The sequence below is a fragment of the Stegastes partitus genome, unplaced genomic scaffold (genome assembly GCF_000690725.1).
Source record: "Stegastes partitus isolate 25-593 unplaced genomic scaffold, Stegastes_partitus-1.0.2 Scaffold248, whole genome shotgun sequence".
NCBI classification, from domain to species: Eukaryota; Metazoa; Chordata; class Actinopteri; family Pomacentridae; genus Stegastes; species Stegastes partitus.
In genome coordinates this window covers 207,343-226,147 of record NW_007577979.1, presented here as the reverse complement: position 1 = coordinate 226,147, position 18,805 = coordinate 207,343, and the positions used below count along the sequence as shown (strand labels likewise).

The following is an 18,805-nucleotide window of genomic DNA, read 5'->3' as shown; positions in this document are numbered from 1 at the left end:
CAGGGGCAGGGGCAGGGGCAGGAACAGGGGCAGGGACAGGGACAGGGACAGGAAGTGGAGGGAAACCAAGTGGATCAGCTGGTGCCGGAGCTGGGTCTGGTGGATTACCAAAGGGGAAAAAAGTTAAAACCTATCCCATCAAAATCAATGTGAAGAACCAGCCTGAGGGGCCACGTTTTGATCCCAAAGTCAAAGCTATTCCCATCTCAGAAGGAGACTCCTTCGACTTTGATGATGTTATTGCCAGCTACCCTGCAATCGATGGAGACACTGGAAAACCAGCTGAGAATGTCAGGTCAGCGCATACACAAACACACATAAAGACTATACTGATAAACTATAAAATCAGTTTTACTTTCTGTGCACAATAATAATAACTGACACATCCTATTTCTGTTGTAGGTATGCCAAGGGCTCAGACCCTGACAACTGGTTCACCATCGACCCAAAGACAGCTGAGATCAGACTGAACAAGATTCCTGACAGAGAATCTCCAGTCCTGGTCAATGGGACATATATCGCGAAAGTACTCTGCATAACAGACGGTAAACTCTTCCACTGTGTACTTGCACTTGCTTCAAATGTTTTACATATCAGAGCAGCACTCTCAGCAAAATGTTGCTGTGGAAAGGTAGTGTAAGTGCTGCTACTAGATTCAACAGGCACTGTTTACACACTTTATGCCTAAATATTAAAGACCAAACCAGTGATGAATCTAAAACAGAGACAATTTATTGCCAAAAGTACAGCCTTGCCAAGAGTAGAACTACAAATGAAAACTTTACTGAGGCAGACTCTTAAGTAAAAGCTGTGTTGTCATTAAAATCACACAATATTGTCACCTTGGGAGCATATGTGAAACATTTATTGAACTTTGCAATAGGTTTTATCATCTGGACTGTGGGAAAAATGTTTGCTCAAATGGGTTTTGAATATTTATGTAGAGGTATTATACAATCTAACCGATATTCGATAAGCAAAATATTTAGATCAGATCAATATAATAAAGCAGCACATGACACACCTCTTGCTGTGCAGCCAAGGAGAGCTTTGTGAATGATTAGGGAAATTATTTAAACTGAAGATTATTTATAAAAGTTCGGTAGCTGGAATCTATACAAGTTAGGGACCAAAATGTGAACAAGAAAACAGTGGAGACACTATACTTACATTTATGTACATTTAATAAACTAACCACGTTTATTAGCTAACAATAGTGACTAATTATGGCACAACAATAACACACATTAAGACAAACAACAACACAAAACAAACAAATGTGAGTGAAGGAGAAAGAAAGAGAACCCAATATTACAATGTAATATTGGGATAAATATTATTGTGTGACATGAGGTTGTGAGAAGAAAGGAGGAATAGACCACACCTGAAAGCAGCCGTTAATTTGATGGTTTGCTAGTTGGAAACTTATAGGAATTTATGTTTGGTGATAAAATAGTATTTAGAGAGTTGCACCAAGTTTTAGTGACAAAGAGTTACTTGCGTGCTCGTCATGATGCTGCAGCGGTGCTTCTGCTGATGGGTAGTCTTCGGGTCGGCCTGTTAATGCGGGTCCAAACAGCAGTGGACAGAGTGGAGCCCCCAATTCCATCTTGAGGAACTTGAGTAGAACTCAGGAAATATTCTTAGAAAGGAGAACTCCTGAGAAGAAGGTCTCAGGAAATACTCAAGGAGGACTCTTAGAAAGGAGGACTCTACGACGACTCTGTGGAAGGAGGACTCAAAGTGGTGCTTTCAGGTATGGTCTTTTAAGGGGGAGTTTTGCATGTCATTAACTCGGGAAGGGGCCTGGCACAGCCTCCATTGGGGAGGGCTTATGTCCACATGTCCCTCATAGAGTTACACGTTCAGATATTTTTGTGGTTAATCGAATTTCAAAATAGTCCAATACTGTGACACATAATTTCTATATTTGTACTTCTGGTAGACAGAGGATCAAAACAAGACTAAACACAGATATGACATTAGATGTTGTTAAACTTATAGTTTGACACCTAAACAAATAAAATAAAAGATTTAAGGAGAGCGCATGGTGTGATTGATCATAATGAGGTTATTGATAGCACTATTTTCAGCAGTTCCTTAAATGAGTAATCATAAAGAATGGTTTAGTCCAAGTCGTAGAAGAATTGTCTGTCTTTGTCCTAATGTGAGTTCAGTGTTCCTTGTGTCATTGTTGGTGGGAGTAAAGTCCTTTTGATGTTGATATCAAGATTGTGACCTCCACGTCCTGCAAGGTTCAAACCATAGACTGTATAAAAGATGGACGTAGCAACCGGCCCTGAAAAATGAAGCCAACCCGGAAGTGTCAAAAACCTGCAATATCACTACGTTCGCTAGTCCTGGCTCCAAAAAGCTCTGGCTCCCATTGAAATGAATTGGAAAAGAAGTGATCACAGATCACGAAATACCGCATTCTTCCAGCTCAGGATTTTGTTTTTATTAGTTTTCATGGTCAAGTCCAGAGATCAGGTGGCCAATCTGAAAATAAATCAATACTGAATTTTTTAAAAATCGTCAAAATTTTGCGGGGCAAGGGGCGTGGCTGGCTTGATTGACAGTCGGCAGCGACCATACAGATGAAGCGAGCAGAAGGCGGTAAATGTGGGCGGGCAGAGAGGGCCTGCCTCTCAATCCGTCTGACCAATCGCTGCTCCTATGGCTCCGCCCCCCTCCAACGATTTTTGTGTCACTGGCTCCAAAAATCCAAGATGTCAACCAGGAAGTAGCAAAACCCTGGCTTCATTTTCTCAGTGCAGAAAACAACGGGTGACGTCATGGTAGCTACGTCCATCTTTTATACAGTCTGTGGTTCAAATCCGGTCAGAGTATTCCAGAGACACAGGCCAGAGAGACTGGAGGTTTGAACCAGTCACTTGGTTAAACTGAGCTCAGTCCACATTGTAAAGATAATGTACCTTTAGTGGTACCAGGCATTAAAATGAACAAGATATTGAAGAAAACAAGGGTGGTCTAATAATATTCCCATGACTGTATATTCTACAATTTCATTTAGCAGATGCTTTTATCCAAAGCGACGTACATCTGAGAGCAGATACAACACAAGCAAGGATCTAGTCAGGAGAAAACAATCTAGATAAGTGCCATACAGTATATATACATCGTATATATACAGTGCTTAACAAATTAGACAAGTGGTTTAATAACTTTGTTAAACACTGTACCCTGCCTTTACCCTGAATCAGCTGGGATAGGCTCCAGCCCCCCTGCAACCCCATAGAGGTTGAAGCAGTGTATAGATATTGGATGGCATGGAAGCTAAGGTTGTGTGACTTACCTTCATTAATGTAAAGTGAAACAGTTGGGGAGGGGGGAACAAAACTAAATAACGTAATGTAAAATCGACGCCAACACAATAAGTTACTGTTTGTTTGTGGTCAAAGAGTAAAAATGACACAGTACAGAGTACAGTCCTCCAGTCAACTTCATGTAAATAGAGAGAGGGGAAAAAATGCTTCACTGTCAATCCACACATGTGGGAAAGAGAAATGTCTGTTCCTGTACTGTCTCTGAAAACTAAAAAAGATAAGCAAAAGAAAATTCTGAATGATATGTTCTTATTTCTGTTTTTCCATCACAGATATGCCAGCTAAAACAGCCACCGGCACGATAGCCATCCAAGTGGAAGATTTTAATGACCACTGTCCTATCCTAACGAGTAACACCCAGACAATATGTACCACAGCGGATACTGTTATTGTCAACGCTAATGATGAAGATGTGTACCCTAATGGACCTCCTTTTGACTTTGTCATTGTCCCAGAAGGCACAAAGGGAAAATGGCAAGTGGATTATCTCAATGGTGAGGAGAATACTACTGTCACTCCTGGAACAACATTGTACTGGGGGACATGTGCAATAAAAATTATGCAGCTTATGGCAATGAATAGTGTTAAACACTGTACCAATACTAGAAAGGTATCCTATGTGGTAACTTTGTGAACAACCATATACCCACCATGCCTTCTCCTTCTTCTTTTGCTTCTGCTTCTTCTTCTACTGTGTAAATCTGACAGTTGCTCGCATAGTGATGTTTGTTCTAAGAGCGCAGGTTAAGAAGGACGTGATATTGTGCCTAAAGTTAATTTTGAAATTACTTTGTCAGATGCCTTTGTCATTTTTATTGCAATATGGCCAAAGCATGCCCATACAAGTATGCGAAAATGAAAATGCAAATGGGGTTATTGCATTTTTATTTTCATTGTTACCCAAGAAACACATAAGTAGAGTATATACATTTTACTGTTGTATAGTATTGTGGGATTACATTTTCATTTTTAAATTTAAATCAACAAGTCTCACATGTCCCCAGAATGCTTCTTTCAGTTTTTATCTCAAAATACCGCAAAGATGGTTAATTTCACCATAATTGTTTAACCCTTTATTTTAGCCGTGTTCTACCAGGACAGTTTTTAGCTTTAAATGCAGCTGAGCTGCTATCGTCCCTACCCTGTTTAGGAAGAAGACTATCTGCTGCAGTGATTGACAGTGCAGAGCAAAACAGTTGACTGCATGGCAGCTGATACGGATGTATATAAATACACTGAAGCACAACAGACAACATGAAGAACAGCATGGTTTTACTGTCCACTGTGGATAGAAGTTTTTAACATGTATTTTAACTCACCTGGTTTGGTAACACTGGGAGCTCCAGTCTGTAAAAAGAGCTTAAGATGGTGTTTATGGTGGAAAAAAGTTTTAGTCAATAGGGAATGCTCAGGAACATGAGGTCCATTGTCCACTATCGCTACACCACTTAATCCTCACTAGGGTCGTGGGGGGCTGGAGTCTATCCCAGATGACTTAGGGTGAAGGGGGGAACATGAAATGACATGCAAAAAAAGTCCTGACTTAAATAGAAAGTGAATATACTGAATGCATCTTAGGCCAGACCAGCAACTTCAGAACCTTTTGTCTTTATGGTACAATGTGTGCCTCGAGTCTTTGTTCCAGAACACTGTGGATTTTAGAGCAATGTGTGTTGATTTTCTGCATTTTCATTTTCTTGTCTTCTGTTTCTGCCAGACACTGCAGCTATCTTGAAGGCTCAGGAGTCCTTGTGGCCTGGTTTCTATGAGGTGGAATTTGTGGTGAGGGACCGGCAGGGACAGGCCTGTCCTGATCCACAGAAAGTACAGATAGAAGTTTGTACCTGTGCAGATGGAGTGGTGTGTGAACAACAAACTGTCAGTGGCCATTCCAGCAAGGGGGTGGAGTTAGGACCTGCAGCCATTGGACTGCTGCTTCTGGGTCTGCTGCTGTTACTAAGTAAGTGTGATTCAGTTAATTCAGTTTTATTTATATAGTGCCAATTCATGCCATATGTCATCTCAAGGCACTCTACATACAGTTGAAATCAGAAGTTTACATACACTGTATAAAAAAGACACATAACCTTTCACAAGCTTCTCACAATAGTTTGATAGAATTTTGGCCCATTCCTCCTGACAGAACTGGTGGAACTGAGTCAGGTTTGTTGGCCACTTTGCTCACACACGCCTTTTCAGCTCTGTCTACAAAGTTTCTACAGGATTGAGATCAGGATGATGGCCACTCCAAAACATTGACTATGTTGTCCTGATGCCTCTTTGTAACTAATCTGGTGGTATGCTTAGGGTCATTGTCCATCTGAAGACCCATTTGCATCCAAGCTTTATCTTCCTGGCTGATGTCTTGAGATGTTGCTTCAATATTTCTACAGGTTCTTTCCCCATTATGTCATCTATTTTGTGAAGTGCACCAGTCCCTCCTGCAGCAAAACACCCCCACAACATGATGCTGCCACCCCCATACTTCACAGTTGGGATGGTGTTCTCAGGCTTACAAGTTTCCCAGTTTTTCTTCCAAATGTAACGATGGCCATTATGGCCAAACAGTTACATTTTAGCTACATCAGACCACAGGACACGTCCATTTACAAACCTCAAACCCCCCAAAACATCCTTTCAATTGATGGAATAAGAAAAGTGTCCAAAATGTCAGTGTAAACTTGTGCATTTATTGAAGATGTAATGACTGCCATCTCCCCAGTGCCTTTACCTGACATGCAGCCACATATGGAAATTTGCATGTTTTCTTCAGGCAGTCATCTTCACAAATCTCATTGGAACGGCACCAAACAAAAGTTCCAGCATCATCACCTTGCCCAATGCAGATTGACGATTCATCACGACTTTCATCCAGTCATTCACAGTCCACAATTGCTTTTCCTTAGCCCACTGTAACCTTGTTTTTTTCTGTTTAGGTGTTAATGATGGCTTTCGTTTAGCTTTTCTGGATGTAAATCCCATTTCCTTTAGGCGATTTCTTACAGTCGGTCACAGACGTTGACTCCAGTTTCTGCCCATTTGTTCCTCATTTGTTTTGCTGTGCATTTTCTGTTTTCAAGACACATTGCTTTAAGTTTTCTGTCTTGACGCTTGATGTCTTCCTTGGTCTACCAGTATGCTTGCCTTCTATAACCTTCCCATGTTGTTTGTACTTTGTCCAGATTTTAGAGACAGCTGACTGTGAACAACCAACATCTTTGATAACAATCCGTGATGATTTACCTTCTTTAAGAAGGTTGATAATCCTCTCCTTTGTTTCAACTGACATCTCTCTTATTGGAGCCATGATTCATGTCAATCCACTTGGTGCAACAGCTCTCCAAGGTGTGAGCACTCGTTTTTAACTGCAGACTAATGAGCAGATTTAATCTGATGCAGGTGTTAGTTTTGGAAATTGAAATTTACAGGATTGCCCGGCAAGCCCTGCCGCCAAAACACCAGGACCCTGGAATTGGCATCCCAATAATAGTGTCTAAATGATGGCAGACCCAGTCCTCCCACTGATTTGGGCTTATGTAGGTGAATTTTGGAAATTCTATGATTTTTATAGTTCCAAACATAGGATAAAATTGTTGAGACAAATTCCTTAAAGAATGCTGATGTTAGAAAGATGGGTACATTGACAAAGATATAAGAATCTGGGGAGGGAGACCATCTTGACTGAATTTATACGGCTGATCATAGAGAGTGGTAAGGCTTTTCATTTTATGATGCACTATTATAAATTTGACACAAATTCACCAAAATTCAGTTTGAAAATTAATTTCGGGGTTTTTGAGTATGGTCAGGCCGAGGTAATTGAGGGGATCTTTAACGATCTTGAATGGGGTATTTTCTCAAGTCTTGTGTGTAGTTATTGAAGAGAGGCATGAATTCACTTTTTATCCAGTTTATGGTGTAACCTGATAGTCTGCCAAAAAGGGTGATTGTGTCCAGGAAGCAGGGGATTGAGTCCTCAGAGTTTTGCCAGTATAGTATGACATCGTCTGCATACAAGCTAATAAAAGTTTCCACCCCGCCTACTTTTAAGCCAACAATGTTCGGGTGACTTCTTTTGCTGTGAGCAAGAGGGCCAGTGAGAGGAGGCAGCCTTGCTGGACGGAGCAGTGAAGAGGGAATGAAGTTGATTTGTTGCTGTTTGTTAAAACAGAGCACACTGGGGTCGCATATATTAGTCTTACCCAGGATATGAATGAATCGCCAAATCCAAACCTACATAGTGACTCAAACATATAGGGCCACTCAACCTGATCAAAGGCCTTCTGCATGTCGATGGATAGAATAGCTGCTCACCTGGTATTACTGTGGTCAGCATAAATAGTATTTTGGAGGAGCTTTACATTAGAAAAAGAGAACCTGCCTGGGATGAACCCTGTTTGGTCGAAATGATAGATGACAAATGTCTCTTTAGCTGGTTAGCCAGCAATTTAGTGATTACCTTTCTATCAAGATTCTGGAGTGCGATGGGCCTGTAGCTAGCTGGGTCTGTGCCATCTCTGCCCTTCTTTAAAATCAGTGATATGTTAGCTTCATATAACATTTTCGGTAGGGCATCATTGTTCTTGGAGCTGATTGCCATCCTCATAAGAAATGGGGCAAGGATGTCATGAAACCATTTGTAAAATTCACAGCCAAGGCCATCTGGCCCTGCGGGTTACCTGATGGAAATGATTTTATGGCAAATGTTATCTCATCCACAGTGAAATCAGAATCTAGGTCTCTCCTGGCCACATCATCAAGTTTAGGCAATATGAGAGAGTCAAAAAAGTTGCTTATATCTAAGTGAGAAGGGCAGGATTTAGAGGCGTAGAGCTCACTGTAATATTCTTTAAAGCCACTGTTAATGTCTTTGGGGTCAGTCAGCAGCGAGCCCAATTTAGATTTAATCAGTGAATTGACCTTGAGGCCTGGGCGCCTCTGAGTTGACGCGCAAGGAGTCTTTCAGGTTTATCGGCTGTCTCAAAGTGCTTTTGCCTCAGCTTTAGGAGTAGGTTATTTATTTGGCCACCCAAAATCCAGTTATACTCACACTTAAGCTTTGCAATCTTATTGTAGTCCTCAGCAGAGTTTGACGTTTGGTGCACCATTTCGAGGTTGGAGAGTGAATCCTCGATCTTTCGCAAGCGTTTCTCTCTCTCTTTTTTGGCAGCGGACTCATATGAAATTACTTATCCACGGGTAACTACTTTTAAGGTCTCCCAGAGGGTGGTGTCTGGCACCTCGCCATTATCATTGATTTCTATGAAATCCTTTAATCGACTACTAATATAATCAGTGAATTTGTTGTCAGAGAGCAGTGATGGATTGAAATGTCAGGAGTAAGCTTGCTTGGAGAGGGAGAGATTTAGGGACATTGTCAGGGGACTGTGGTCCGAAATCTAGATGTTATGGTATTTTGAACTGGTGACGTTTGAGATTAGAGGAGAGTCGACCAAAATGTAGTCTCTCCTGCTGTAGGATTTGTGAGCATGGGAGTAGAAAGAGTAGTCTTTTTGGGTTGGGTGCTGAATCTTCCAAATGTCAACTAAATTTTTGGATTTGATAATATTGTTCAGGACCTGTACAGATGTTATATTTGGAGGTGGACTGGAAGCTAGTTTCTCGATTTAAGGGTCTAGGCAGCAGTTCAAATCACCGCCAATTATTATACTTGAATTTTCTCCATCCGGGAGTATATCTGTCATGTCTGTCAAGTTTCTGTTTTGTGTGCACATTTTATGTCTTGTCTTTCCTGTTTTATTTTGAAATCACTAAACCGGTTATCTCTGTTCTAAATTCACTTCCTGCACTTGTCTTGTCACACCTGCTCCCTGATGGCTTTCCCTCACCTGTTTCCCATCTCCCCTCATTACCTCGTGTATATTACCTTGTGTGTCTCACTGTCTCGTCGCCAGTTCGTCACACTGTCTCAGTCTTCGTACCAGTGTTTCCATAGCCATAGTCATAGTCTGTTTTGTTACGACCTCGCTTCTGTTTTTTGACCTCGCCTTTTTGCCTCTCGCTTTTTGGATACCTCTGCCTGATTTGATTGACCTTCTGTGTACCGAACCCTGACCGGTAATAAACCTGCCCTTTTGCCTGAACCTTTTCTGTGTCGAGCATTTGTGTCTGCCTGAGTGAGTTCTTGATAGCATCAAAAACTTTACTGAAAAAATTGGGGTCATCTATGTTTGGGCCGTAGATATTGAGGAGTGTTCGCGGGAATGAATTTATGGTACCTGAGACCATTACATATCTGCTGTGACGGTCTGCAGTCACGGAGGAGAGTTGGAACAGGATTTTTTTCTCAAAGAGAATAGCTACTCCTCGTGCATGGGAAGTGAATGACGACTGATAAACCTGCAATATCCAGTTGCACCTCAGTCTGCATTGCTCGGTTGGTTTGATGTGAGTTTCTTGTAAGAAAATTACATCAGCAGAGAGAGATTTAAAATGTCTTAAAACCTTATCTCCTCTAACAACGTGGCCAAGTCCTTCAACGTTCCAGGAAACAATCGTGATATCCCTGCTCCCTAATTGCACTGTGCCACGAGACCTCTGCATGTCAAAACAAAGCAAGCAAGACTGTAAATAAAAACAACATACCTGAGCCATAGGTAGAACTATACCTCCCTCCCACCCCCTTGAGTCTCCCAGAACCTGACACAAATTCCCCCCTTTCCATCCAAATCGGAGCTGCTGGGCAGGTATCTAACACTACCAACCCAAGCTGCCCTCACCATGGGAGGCTGAGATATAAAACCAAGTGTTACCGCTAGAATAGTTCATGAGGGCTGGGGGGAGGTAGGCTATGGCCGCACTTGCAATAATGCACTTGGAGCAAAATGTCTTCTTTAACTTGGCATTAGTGTGGCACAGGAAATTTTGAACAAAATAACACAAGCATCCTCCCCCTCTCGCCCTAGCATGTAAACAAGTACAACTTTAAGTTGAACAGCTGATATAGGTGTGTGGATCGACTCCCCTTCTGTTGATGCTGCCGTCACGCTGATAAATGTGCAGCCTGGCCGGATACCGCAAGGTGTGTTTGATTCCTCCTTCGCCTAACAGTTGCATCATGTCTCAAAAGGCTCGGCGTTGCATCATCACCTCGCTGGTGTAGTCAGGGAAAATCAAAACTTTGTTGCCCTTGTACTCCATGTCACCCAGTCTGCCGTGGCGCAGAATTGACTCTTTCGCTTGGAAGTGATGGATATGTGCTATGGTGCATGGCTTGTTACCGGCTGCCGGGTTCAGCTGGAGATGAGCAGTGTGCCCTGTCTACTTTGATCGGGTGTGGGAAGTTTTGTTCCCCCAGCAGCTTAGATATAAGACTGGAAACAAATTCCATGGGTTTACTATTCTCCTCGTCCTCTGGTATCCCCACGATGTTGATGTTGTGTCTCTGGGAGTAAGCTTCTAGGTCTAGCACTTTGGCATGGAGTAGTTTGTTTTGGGTAGTTAGATTGAGCACTTACCTTCTAGCTCCTGCAGACATGCTTCGTGGTCCTTGGTCACCGGCTCTTGATTAGCCGCACAGGCCTGGAGTTCGGCTTGCATCGTTGTGAGTGTCTGGAGGCTGGCTTGAAATGCATCAAAACGCTCATTGATAACTCAACATAGCTTGGCATAGTTCGGCGGCTTCTCCGAGCTGGTGGGAGGGTTGACGGGTCCGTCATCAGCCTTGACGTTAACCTTAGCATTTACAAAGGCTCTGGTGACTTGGTTGTCGGCGGCTTGTACCTTGTTGGAAACTTGAGACTTTGGCATTGCGGTTCATTCACTTGCTGATAAAGGGAGCAGTCACGCTTTGTTGGCCTGTAAGCTGATGTTTGCTGTATTATTGAAGTTTTGTTGAGGCCACGTTGCGAAGCATCTCCAAAACACGTCTACTCCATCACATGCACTCAGGCGCCCCACTGGCCCACTCTTCTTTGTAGAATTGTTTTAATTCAGCAACACTGGAGGGTTTTCGAGCATGAACAACCTTTTTAAGGTCATGCCACAGAATTTCAATCAGATTCAAGTCTGGACTTTGACTAGGCCACTCAAAAACCTTCATTTTGTTTTACTAAGCCATTCAGAAGTTGATTGCTGATGTGTTTTTGATTGTTGTCCTGCTGCAGAACCCAAGTGCGCTTCAGCTTGAGGTCATGAACTGATGGACAAACATTCTCCTTCAGGATTTTTTGGTAGAAGATTTTTTGGTAGCAGAATTCATGGTTCCATCAATCACAGCAAGTCGTCCAGGTCCTGAAGCAGCAAAGCAGCCCCAGACTATCACACTACCAGCACCATGTTTGACTGTTGGTCATGCCATGGATGCCATTTTTGCCCAGTCTCTTCCTCATTGTTGAGTCTTTTATTTATTTATTTATTTATTGCTATGGCGCCGTGAGTGGGAGCCAGTTGCAGCAGCTCCTTTTTACTTTGTGTGTTTTTAGCTATTTACTTTGATTTTTCTTCGTTCTTTTTAAGATTTTAATTTCACACAGCTGTACCGCATTTGTGCGGGAACAGTGGAGATGCAGATGGCATTTTTGTTGGTCTGTTCTTCGCTTTTTTTGAGAGTTTGGGTGTGGTCAGTGAAATTGAACTCTGCCTAGCTTTCCAGAAAATGTGATTAGCCACAGTAAATTTGTGATTCAACAAGGGAGGCAGTTACTTTTTCACACTGGGCCAGGTGGGTTTGGATAGCTTTTTTTTTTTTCCCTTAAAGCATTAAATCATCATTTAAAAACTGTATTTTATGTTTACTTTAGTTATCTTTGTCTAGAATTTAAATTAGTTTGGTGTTGGTTTTGTATGATCTTAAACATTTAAGTGGGGGAAATGTAAAAAAAAAAAAAAAAAAAAAGAATTCAAGAAGGGGGGGAAATCCTTTTTTCCAGCACTGTACCTACATTGTATAATGCAAGCTAAACTGAAACTGCACCTCCTAATCTGGGAATTCTAGAGGATCAACCCATGCCCTGTTTTTTTTTTTTTTTTTACAGTCATCCCTCTGTTGATGCTCCTCTGCCAGTGTGGGGGCATTTCCGGTTTTCCAGATCTGTTTGCTGAGATGCCTTTTGACACCAAGACACACCTCATTAACTACCACACTGAGCGCCTGGGAGAGAACACGGTGAGAAAAATATATTTAAACACCTGACCTTTACTATTGAGAGCAGCAATACTGGCATACCAGGACTCCAAACTGACTATTTCACTGGTAGCACTGGAGCTACCCACTTTCTCGGTTGGTCATAACAACACAGGATTTGGTCGTGCAGGCTAAGGTAGATGCAGATAGGTGTGTGACCAAACATTTATTGGAAAAGAATGAAGTAGCAGGCACAGGGACAGACTTACTGAACGTTAAGAAGAAAATATATGATTCTAAAACACAATGGCTAGCACAGAAGCTGCCCAAGCAGCATGCACGGAGGGGCTCCAAATCACCCTAACAATCATCATGAATTCGCACAAATGTGACCAGGTGAAGTTTTAACTCACAGATTCTCAATAAAAGGTTGTACATGTGACAATTCTGGTCACAATATGGAGCCCTGCATGCATAGCATCCACATGCTGTTAAGATGATGTCTGTTTAAAAGCTACATTAAGGGATTTTTTACCACATTAGAAAAATGTTGACTCTCTTGTAACTTTTGGATCTGTGGCCAATTGTAGGAGGTACCACTACTGAACATGCCAACACAAGTGGACGGAAATATGGTAACCATGGGTGCTGCAAAGAAAACAGCAATGGCACCTGTGGCAGGCTTGGATTTCCATCAGTCCATCACCTCTGTGAATGGCATGAATGGGGGCACCTTTCAAGAGGGTTTTTTAAGCACCCACAGAGAAGGAATGTGGGGGATGAATCAGCAGGATGGCAGTGGATTCTTCTCTGATTTTGAGAGCAGAGAATCAGGAGGAGGTGGAGAAATTTATGACCTCATAGCTCTGCCGGACCACTTACTGGAACAGTACTACAATCAGGTAAGACAGCTCACTTGCCAGTCAAAGCAAAATATGAGAGTGGCATTAATTCTAAACACCTGTTTTCAAGACAAACACACAATTTATATGTACAAAATTGACTCACCAAAATAGATAACCATGGTGTTGTGTTTGTTTGTTTGTTTGTTTGTTTGTTTGTTTGTTTGTTTGTTTGTTTGTTTCAATAAAAGGCCACCAGTGGAAATGACAACCTTAGATTCAAGGATGATCTTTTGATGTATGACTATGAGGGCAAGGGCTCCTCTGCAGACTCAGTGGGCTGCTGCAGCCTTTTAGAATCTGAAAATGACCTGCAGTTCCTCGATGACCTTGGACCGAAATTTAAGACTCTTGCTGAGGTGTGTGGAGGCACAAAGATCTCAACTGAGGTCAAACAAGTGTGCTCTCCTCCACCCAGCTCCTCTATCCCCAGTACCCAGGCTTCAGTATCAAATTTGGTGATGGCCCAACAGCTGCCCCCTTCACCGAAACTGCAACCAACTATCCCCAAAACAGAGCAAGCTGTGGTCAGGAAGACAGCTGAGGGCTCTCAGTTGGTGATGGAAAGCATGGCCACAGTGAGAGAAGGGATGACCACAGTCAAAACACTGAAGGAGAGGATGGCCACAGACAAAACAGGCCTGGAAGGGAAAACAGGAATGGTAAATCAGATGCTTCTATTGCAGCAGCAGCAGCAGCAGCCTGTCTACTATACCACCACCCCTGTGTTGCAGCCGATGCACTATGTTGTCCAGCCACAAGTTCAGAACACCATGCTGGTGACTGAAGTACCAGCTACCAACCTTCCAGGTATGGTACTGGTGGACAATAATGAGATCCATGGGAGCTGTGCCAACCTAATCCACACTGGAAACTTCTCTGGTGTCCATAGGAGCTGTGCCAACCTGATCCACACTGGAAACGTTTCTAATGTCCACGGGAGTTGTGCCAGCCTGATCCACACTGGAAACTTTTCTAATGTCCACGGGAGTTGTGCCAACCTGATCCACACTGGAAACTTCCCCGATGTCCACAGGAGCTGTGCCAACCTGGCTCACACTGGAACCTTCTCTGATGTCTCCAGTTGCTGTGCCAACTTGATTGATACCAGGAACGTCTCTGATGTTCATAGGAGCTGTGCCAACCTGATCTACTCTGGAAACCTACCTGGTGTCCATGGGAGCTGTGCCAATCTAATCCACAATGGAAACTTTTATGGTGCCCAGCCCATGATGGTTGTTGAGGGCAAGGCCCCTGCAGGGTCAATGAAAGTGCGAAAGGGGAGCCAAACCTGCCTTATTCAAGGAGGTACTCTACAGTGTGCAGAGCTTTCAGGATCTCAGAGAGTCAAGGTGGTCAGAGAACCAACAAGCAGCAGAGGGAAGGTGGTTGAGCAGGCAGGTCTATCCCAGAAGAGGTCTTCAGCTTACAAAGAGTTCCCTCCAGCAAGGGAAGGCCATCCATTGTCTGTCAGAGCAGCAAGTATGCCTTTTCTACCACCAGCGTGAGCACAATCACCACCTACCTCAAGGTGGTAATGCAGAAGAAATGTAGTGAATCCGAATGTGTAAAAAGACCCATTTAATGCAGTTCAAACTTTTGGCAAGGCAATCTTTTTATTCGGTTTTGTGACAGACACTCTCCATGTGCATGTTTGTTTATTTGTGGAGGATGTGCTGCTGCATATTTACACTACAGCTTCCACTTGACACGAACATTCAGTTAAACAGCCTCTCATGATATATGAATATATATATTTATATATTCTCTCAACATATGAAGCATTAGTTATAAGCATTCAACAAATATTACATTAAATAAGCATTATTTGTGAACTGGCACAACATTTTTAAATTGTACCGACCATTAATGTAACTGATAAACTGACCTTTCTAGGACCAGCATTAGGTCAAGATTTTAATGTGTCCAATACAAATTTAAACATATTCTAGTCAGCCTCAGCTGTACTTTCTATTTACTGCCTATTAAGATATGGTAGTATGTTAACACACTGACCAAATGCTGATGACAAAGCTCAACATGCCAACATTTTTGCGATCAGGTTAGCAGGGTAATTTTACCAAATGCCTCTGAGTAAATAGGAGTGATTGTCACAGTAGTTGCCGCGTGGCGATACCAGTGTTTTGCAATTTGAATAGCCAAAAGCAGGCCCCAACCCATCACGGCTCCAGACCACCACAAATCCTACCAGTCAGCAGAAAGCAGATTTTATAACCCCTAACCTCCAAACCCTCCACCTTAATATCATCATGTAACTAAATAGAGCATATTGAGCTTTAATTACAGGAAAATGTTAGCAAAAATGTGACAGGGCACAGAAGGTAGAGAAGTTTTGCACCTAGTATAAAAAGGGTTGGTAATTGTCCCAGTACCAATAATCCACCTGTGAAGCAGATGTTTCATTTCATTAAAAATGGTTCCCTTTTTGTCTTTTTGTTGTTGGTGGTGGTGGTTTAAACAAAACAAAAATATCATCCTCTTTTCTTGCTTTTTCACTGTTGGTTTAAAATGGAAAAACAAAAAAAATGAGTCTGTTTTTTTATTGTTTGTTTTTCATTATTGGTATATAAAGAAAAAACTAAAAGTTAAAGTAAACTATATGCATGTTCTATAAAAACTGGATGATGAAAAACTGATCAAATTAGACTCTTTCCCATGGCGGTAGAGTCTATCCAACTGTAAAGAAATATATTTCCTTGCATTTGCACGACAGTGAGCACAATTCCTATATTATACAGAAATGTGGAAACTAACACTTCCCACATGACATTGTAAAAATGCTGTCCAGTCGTTCAGTGTGCCCCAAAATCCAAAGAAAAGCATGTATTTTATTGACCTAATGCAATTTATGTAAAATAATTAATTAGCTAATTTGATTCAACCATTTGACTAATTTTAGCTGAATGCGAGAGTTTCTCTTGCTGTCTTTTCCTTTGCTTCTGTTCCACATCTGTCAACCTCACTTCAGCTGTGTCTGTTTCACCAAAAAGGTTTTCTTAGGTCCCAGAGATAATTATTGAACCAAAAAGTGGTAATGCTACAAAGAAAACAGGGCTGGCGTGTGTTGCTAAATCAAAAAGCTAAATAAAACCAAACTAACAGATATTCAAACTTGCTAAGACAAAACAACAAAAGAAAACAACTAAACCTTATAGCCAAACATAAGACAAACAATAGCAACACCCCTGTACTTAACATAAAGTAATTAAGAAATGAGTGCAGGTTAAGCAAACAAGCTCAACAAACGAATGCCTCAGAATGAGTGACCATTTTTTAATGGCAACAGGAAACACAAAAAACACAGGACATGTGACTCCTAACTTAGCTACAAAGGAACTCACTGTGAGCTGGGCTTCGAGGGAAGAACTCGGTGGTGGAGAACAACAAAGGCTGGAGTGCAGGGCCAGAGTTCCAGGTCTAGAGAAGTGCTCCTTAGCCAGCCATCTTTCCACACGGAGGCTGCAAAGGGGGCAATACAAGAAGAAAAGCACACAGCCACCAGGGGCTGTAACAGCAGAGCAGACCTGTTTGTTTAAACACACAAAGACACACAAAGAACAACGCAAAATAGACAGCAAAGCACAGACAGGACCAGATAGCAAATGAGTTGACAACAACTCATTACGGCCATTTATTGTATATTACAATGCTAGCGTGGGCAAATTGGTTGGCTGGATTTTTTTTTGTTAACTCTTGTGTACACAACTTTTGTAGTTTTAAATGAAATGGGAAGGTTGTGTGGTGTAGTGTGTTCAGTTAGTTCTAACCCCTTTGTTTGGGTTTGAGATGCTGATGGTTTCGCCACATCTAGTGGTTCAGTGTCACACACAGCGTCTTTAATGAGAGCTGTGCAATTAACCTTGACTTACTGGCTGTCTTGCTTTATGGGAAGTTTGTAAAATGTGCTGTTTGTTAAACTGCCAAGTTAAGCACACGAAGCAATTGGAATATCCATTTATTGCTTACTTGCACTTGCTCTTCGCTTTGCTGTGGGCTAACTTGATTTAAACAAGTTTGATCTATTTTTATACTGTTTGAATGTTAATAACTGTAGCTGAAATAACTCCAGTAAACATGAGAAAGAAAAAAAAAGGTTTATCACTGGTCACTGTTATGTTTTCTCTGTACACTAAATCTTGTGGCAGTTATGCATTTCAACAGTCGTGGTTGCATCGCATTCCTCATTTTTTGGCTATGATGTAGATGCATGTGCTGGAATACATTTTGACCTAATGTCATATTGTCAGTTGAAGGGATGACTTATAGAAAGTATTAATGCTCACTTCAATAAATTCATTGCATGGGACATTTCAGGTCAAGTGTTTTATGTTCATTTGTGTCTGCATGAGGACATGGTAATGTATCTCACCTGAAGGAATGCAAAAGGTCAGCACAGAGCATTCACATCATATTATACCATATAATTCTGTTTCTCAATATTAACTTAAAAATGTCATAATCTGACATTATAAATACTTGTCTAAATGTAATATACAGTATGGTAGGTCCTCTTGGACATTTAGAACATTATAGTTGTGAAGAAGTGTATTACAAGATCTGTACACTTGTCATTATAGATTATTCAGATGACATTTTTGGATAATGTGGACACTGTAACACATAACAACACAAGGTCTGCAACAATTTAGGAGGTACATGTCAAAGTAACACCTACATGAATGCCAGGACCCAAGGCAACTTGTCTGTAAACTCTTAGTTAAAAAAAAAAAAAGTTTAACAGCGTTTTAGTTCTACATGTATTTTCTCACAAATGGCCATTTCTGACGTAGGTTACCAAATGTGAAATGCCTCAGGCAACGTGACTTCAAACTGATTTTGTGTTCATATTTATCCTGTTTGCAATATTTGTAAAGTGAAACCTTTAAGAAATACTACTGTTGTGCAGTTTCATGTCTAAAATAAGTTCAGTATCAGTAAGAGGAGGCCATTTTTGACAGAGAGGGTTTCTTGTGAATTTCCCCAAAGCAATAGTGATGGGAAGTTCAGCTCTTTTCAAAGAGCCGGCTCTTGTGGCACGGCTCCAAAAGAAGAGCCGGCTCTTTCGACTCCGAAACGGCTCTTAATTTATTATCATGTGTAGCCTCATATTTTAGGCTAACTTGGCAAATATGAATGCTTTGTGTGTTGATAAACCCCTTTTGAATTTAATGTTTTTATGAGAAGCCTTATCATGGCTTAATTTTGTGTATTTTTATGTTGCAAAAGCAGGCATTTTTACTGTTGTTTAATATTTTTATCAAACTTTTAATCTTAGTTGAACATAAACACAAATGAACAAAACACTGAAAACAAACTCACAGAACAGAACCAGAACAGAAAGAACAAAACTCAGTTCAAACACCAAACTGTATGTCCTTAGTACAGGTTTGCATTGCTGCCAATCAAAATAATAAAGTTCTGCTGTGAGCTGAGCTGAGCCACTGAGCAGC

The 18,805-nt window shown here is 41.5% G+C and overlaps 1 protein-coding gene across 1 annotated transcript in view; it reads left to right on the top strand.

Moving 5' to 3' along the window:
- The window catches only part of LOC103357337 (desmoglein-2-like), a 34,644-nt gene extending 18,831 nt beyond the window's left edge, over positions 1–15,813 (top strand). The window contains exons 9-15 of the mRNA XM_008281859.1: positions 4–295; positions 403–545; positions 3,620–3,841; positions 5,065–5,307; positions 12,344–12,474; positions 13,023–13,334; positions 13,526–15,813. Coding sequence (XP_008280081.1) covers positions 4–295; positions 403–545; positions 3,620–3,841; positions 5,065–5,307; positions 12,344–12,474; positions 13,023–13,334; positions 13,526–14,842 — 2,660 coding nt within the window. The 3' untranslated portion in view covers positions 14,843–15,813. The remainder of the gene's footprint in view (positions 1–3; positions 296–402; positions 546–3,619; positions 3,842–5,064; positions 5,308–12,343; positions 12,475–13,022; positions 13,335–13,525) is intronic.
- Positions 15,814–18,805: the final 2,992 nt, after the last annotated feature.